Source organism: Antechinus flavipes, chromosome 3 (genome assembly GCF_016432865.1).
Source record: "Antechinus flavipes isolate AdamAnt ecotype Samford, QLD, Australia chromosome 3, AdamAnt_v2, whole genome shotgun sequence".
NCBI lineage: Eukaryota > Metazoa > Chordata > Mammalia > Dasyuromorphia > Dasyuridae > Antechinus > Antechinus flavipes.
In genome coordinates, this window is record NC_067400.1 from 627,827,969 (window position 1) to 627,832,968 (window position 5,000).

The 5,000-nt window shown below is 44.4% G+C and overlaps 3 protein-coding genes across 6 annotated transcripts in view; 2 read left to right on the forward strand and 1 right to left on the reverse strand.

The window, feature by feature from the left end:
* Positions 1–4,481, forward strand: part of LOC127556671 (uncharacterized) — a 122,599-nt gene extending 118,118 nt beyond the window's left edge. For 3 of the 4 annotated variants that reach the window (XM_051989960.1, XM_051989959.1, XM_051989957.1), the window contains exon 2: positions 3,943–4,466. In XM_051989960.1, the coding sequence (XP_051845920.1) occupies positions 3,943–4,466 (524 nt within the window). Of the gene's footprint in view, positions 1–3,942 lie in introns of all 4 variants that reach the window. The other variant, XM_051989958.1, reaches the window with a different exon arrangement.
* LOC127557645 (uncharacterized) overlaps positions 1–5,000 on the reverse strand; it is a 73,495-nt gene that overhangs the window by 29,550 nt on the left and 38,945 nt on the right. The gene's annotated exons all lie outside the window — the stretch shown is intronic.
* Positions 2,276–5,000, forward strand: part of LOC127557646 (uncharacterized) — a 370,654-nt gene continuing 367,929 nt past the window's right edge. Inside the window, exon 1 of the mRNA XM_051990957.1 lies at positions 2,276–3,155. The gene's annotated coding sequence lies outside the window, so the exon portion shown is untranslated. The remainder of the gene's footprint in view (positions 3,156–5,000) is intronic.

Here is a 5,000-nt window from a genome sequence, read left to right on the forward strand (position 1 = left end):
TCACACTTTTTTGTTTCTTCCAAGTATTTTTATCCTCTCAACAGAAAACCCTCAGTCCTGCTGCACATACTCACTCCACCAATAAGTCATTAGTGCTGACCTCATGTCTGAGAATGGAAGGTGGAGGCAAAGAGAGACACAGTAGGATAAGAGTCATATATCTTATAAATTAGAAGAAACACTAAATGTAAAAATCATTTTCATAATGAGGATCATTATGTCTAGAATTTTTTTGGATCCTTTAATAGTGAACTTTCGTATTTCACATCTTTCAGATTATTTTGAACTCTCCTTCTGGAAATGTATTCTCCTTCTCCTTTAGAAATTATTTTTGTCATAGAATTGAGAATGTTGAGAAAACCAATTTACACTGGTGGAGGGACAACTGAGAGATGGCCATCATTTTCTTCTACATATGAAATAAAGGACATATTTTGTTTTACCTGTGATCTACAAAGATTGTAGAAAATATCTGGAGTAAAGAGAGGAGAAAGTTTTGTGAACCTTGTCTCTCATCAGGACTGGCATAAGAGATATATTATGTCACAAGTAGAGATATTTTTCTCTGATTCCGTATAATTTGTAATGTCTTAGAAATTCTTGCTACAGTCTATTATAAAACAGATCTCAAAATTAGTAGAAGCTCTAAATTTTCACTTCAAAACCAGATATCCTCATCTCAAACATTATGATTCTGGAATTTTTAGTAATAGAGCTATAAGATAATAATTAAATTACCAACTCACAATTCCCTTGAAATTTTAGAGAACTTAAGTTCTAAAATGTCCTTTTCTATCCTTATCTAAACTGTGGACTTGGTGAAAACTGTGCTAATAATAAATTAGAGGAAGGTTCTTTAAAAAAAAAAAGCTACGAGAATCTGAAATTGTAAAATAAGTCATTTTGCTTAAAGATTGAATATCTACCAAAAAATAGTTAAGAATGTCTAAATTATTATTGATTCCATTACAATTAACCTTCTGTGATGCAAGTTAGCAAATTTTATAGGGATATTAAAACAATTCAAGTATTAGCTGAAAAATCAAAAGCCAAATATTTTAAAATACCAGCAAAGGTAGAACTCTGAAATCTCTTAGTTTATATATAATCATTTAAACTTTTTTTCCTAAAATTATTCACTTTTTCTTCCAATTATTTAGAAGTCTAAATTTTTTCATTAATTACATTTTTTTTCTTTTAAAGCTCCAATTAATTCTAATTTTATTTTATTTTTAAAAGTTTTTTTTCAATGTTGGTGGAGTTGTGAACGAATCCAACCATTCTGGAGAACAATCTGGAATTATGCCCAAAAAGTTATCAAACTGTGCATACCCTTTGATCCAGCAGTGTTTCTATTGGGCTTATACCCCAAAGAGATACTAAAAAAAAGGAAAGGGACCTGTATGTGCCAAAATGTTTGTGGCAGCCCTGTTTGTAGTGGCTAGAAACTGGAAAATGAATGGATGCCCATCAATTGGAGAATGGCTGGGTATATAGTACAGGAGCAACTGGATCGAGGACACTCACAACCTTCTCTAAGTCCTTGGAATTCTCCTGTATTTTGTTGTAAGAAAGAAACCATAGACTGTTATGGAAAACTGGGAAATGTGTAGCTAATATTCCAGGCACTAATAAAGGTAGACAATATGTGAACTATGGCCCAAGAGTACCAGTAGCATCAGAGGCTTGAAATTAGTCTCTAAAATTAGGCATTGATCCATACTTAACACTATACACCAAGATAAGGTCAAAATGGATTCATGACCTAGGCATAAAGAATGAGGTTATAAATAAATTGGAAGAGCACAGGAGAGTTTACCTCTCAGACCTGTGGAAGAGGAAGGAATTTATGAACAAAGAAGAACTAGAGATAATTATTAATCACAAAACAGAACATTTTGATTATATCAAATTGAAAATTTTTCGTACAAACAAAATTAATGCAGACAAGATTAGAAAGGAAGCAATAAACTGGGAAAACATTTTTACAGTCCAAGGTTCTGATAAAGGCCTCATTTCCAAAATATAGAGAGAATTGACTCTAATTTGTAAGAAATCAAGCCATTCTCCAATTGATAAATGGTCAAAGGATATGAACAGACAATTCTCAGACGAAGAAATGGAAACTGTTCCTAGCCATACGAAAATATGCTCCAAGTCATTGTTAATCAGAGAAATGCAAATTAAGACAACTCTGAGATACCACTACAAACTTTCTCTCCACTGTGGATTTTCTCACTTTCCAAGTTACCAGGACCATCTGGTCAAATTGGCTAAGATACCAGAAAAAAATGATGAGGAATGTTGGAGGGGATGTGGGAAAACCAGGACACTGATGCATTGTTGGTGGAGTTGTGAACGAATCCAACCATTCTGGAGAGCAGTCTGGAATTATGCCCAAAAGTTGTCAAACTGTGCATACCTTTTGATCGGGCACTGCTACTTCTGGGCTTATATCCCAAAGAGATACTGAAGATGGGAAAGGGACCTGTATGTGCCAAAATGTTTGTGGCAGCCCTGTTTGTAGTGGCTAGAAACTGGAAAATGAATGGATACACATCAACTGGAGAATGGTTGGGTAAATTGTGGTATATGGATATTATGGAACATTATTGTTCTGTAAGAAATGACCAGTAGGATGAATACAGAGAGGCTTGGAGAGACTTAAATGAACTGTTGCTGAGTGAAATGAGCAGATCCAGGAGATCATAATACACTTCAACCACCATACTGTATGAGGATGTATTCTGATGGAAGTGGATTTCTTTGACAAAGAGATCTAACTCAGTTTCAATTGATGAATGATGGACAGAAGCAGCTACACCCAAAGAAAGAACACTGGGAAATGAATGTAAACTGTTTGCATTTTTGTTTTTCTTCCCGGGTTATTTTTACCTTCTGAATCCAATTCTCCCTGTGCAACAAGAGAACTGTTTGGTTCTGCACACATATATTGTATCTGGCATATACTGTGACATGTTTAACATGTATAGGACTGCCTTGCCATCTGGGGGAGGGGGTGGAGGAAGAGAGGGGAAAAGTCTGAACAGAAGCCAGTGCAAGGGATAATGTTGTAAAAACTTAGCCAGGCATGGGTTCTGTCAATAAAAAGTTAACTATTTTTAAAAGAATAATAATAAAAATAAATAAATAATGTATAAAAAAAGAAAGAAAGAAAGAAAGAAAGAAGTCTCTAAAATGAAGGCTCGCCCTCCCCCTGTCCTCCTCTCGGGATCCCATTCCTCCCCATCCCCCTCTGTGCCATTTTTCTGGTCCCGACGCGGAAGGAGACAAGAGGCTACGGGGGCTTCCTTGACAGCCAGGGATATAAGTACCGGCCCCAGACCTCCTGGAGCTTCAGAAGGCACTTGGAGCAGCTGGTGGAGGAAGCAGAGCGAGTGCGTCCGCCATCGGCCAGAGTGTCTGCGCTTTCTAGGCTCGAATTACTACGTAAGTTTTTTTTTCTTTCTTTCTGTATCTTTGCGGTGATGAAGGGTCCCCCTGAGCGACGGTTTATTGTCCCAATGTTCTCTAGGCCCCACCGCCTGAAACTCTTCCAATCCAGGGCCGCCAATGGAAGCGAGCTCCCGATTGTTGAGGGCTCTCCCCTGTGTGCGGCAGCAGGGGGGCCTGGGGACAGCTCCTTGGCTACCTCGGCCCCGAACCGGGGCCACCCGGGCTCCCTGCCTCCCGCCCCGAACGGGGAGCAGGGAAACCACAAGGTTGTGAAGGAGAAAGGGAAAGTGGACCAGGGAAAGGCCGAGTCCTCCCCTTGGCTGAATGCCCGCCATGTCTCCTTGGAAGGAGAGTGTCCCCTGCTCCTTCCCTTGGAAAACCCTGGCAGCAAAGCGGTGCAGGGCCACCTTGTGCCGCTCTGGCCCGAGGCTCTGCCGGGAAGCACCCCCGGGTCCAGGGAAGGCCATCTGGCAAAGGATGGCCCAGGTCTTGGGGGGCAAGAGGTAGGAGAGAATGGGAGGAGGCCCACTGCCAGTCTTACCGAGGACAAGCAACTGGGAGAGGGCTTGCACCTTGGCCTTCCCCCTTCTCCCTCCAGGGAAGTGGGGCAGCAGAAAGGCTCCAGAACCCCCAACACCAGGTTTTCAGACATGGATAAAGGGGTGCGGACGCGGCCCAAGCTGAGCGGCGGCAAGAAGCTGCCAGCGACAACGGGGCGTAAAGCGGCCCTCCCGAGGGGGAAGCGCCCCGAGACCCATCCCGAGGCCGGCCAAGAGGCCTGGATAAAAGACCTGGACTCCCTGCGCAGGCGCATGCTGCAGGAGATCCCGGAGCTTCAGGCTTTGGGGAAGCAGGAGGACGTGGCCGCTGCCGTCCCAACCCGCCAGGGCATTGCCATGATCCAAGAGCGTCTGGCAGCCCCAGCAGGAGCTTCGACAATAGCCCCGGTTGCCTTGCGCCTCCCTCCTCTCCTTTGTCTCTCTTGGAAGGTAAAAAACCCAAAGGCCTGAGGGCCCCCAATGACAGCACGGACCAAATGGACGGAGGGTCGCAGCTGCCGCGCAAGTGCAGCCCAGAGAAGAAGCCCCCCGGGCGTTCGGCTCAGGCAGGGCACAAAACGGCCCTCCCGGGAAGGACGCGGGAGAAACGGCCCAGCCCAGAGTTCTGGATAAAAGACCTGGACACCCTGCGCAGGCGCATGCTGCAGGAGATCCCAGAGCTTCAGACTTTGGGCAAGAAGAAGGAGGTTTTGCCCGCTGCCGTCCGAACCCCCCAGGGCATTATCGAGATCCAAGAGCGTCTGGCAGCCCCAGCGGGAGCCTTGCAAACGGCCCCGGGAGCCTTGCGCTTCCCGCCTCTGCCTTCTCCCATCAGGGAGGTGGAGCAGGCGAAAGGCCTGGGGGCCAGCAAGGTCAGCGTTATCCAAGTGGACAAAGGGATGCAGGTGCAGGGAAAGCTTTGTCCAGATGAAGGGCCCAACGACTGTGGAGCGGAGGCAGAAGAGGAAGGAGCAGTGCTCAGGCAAAAGCGCAAGAAAGACCATC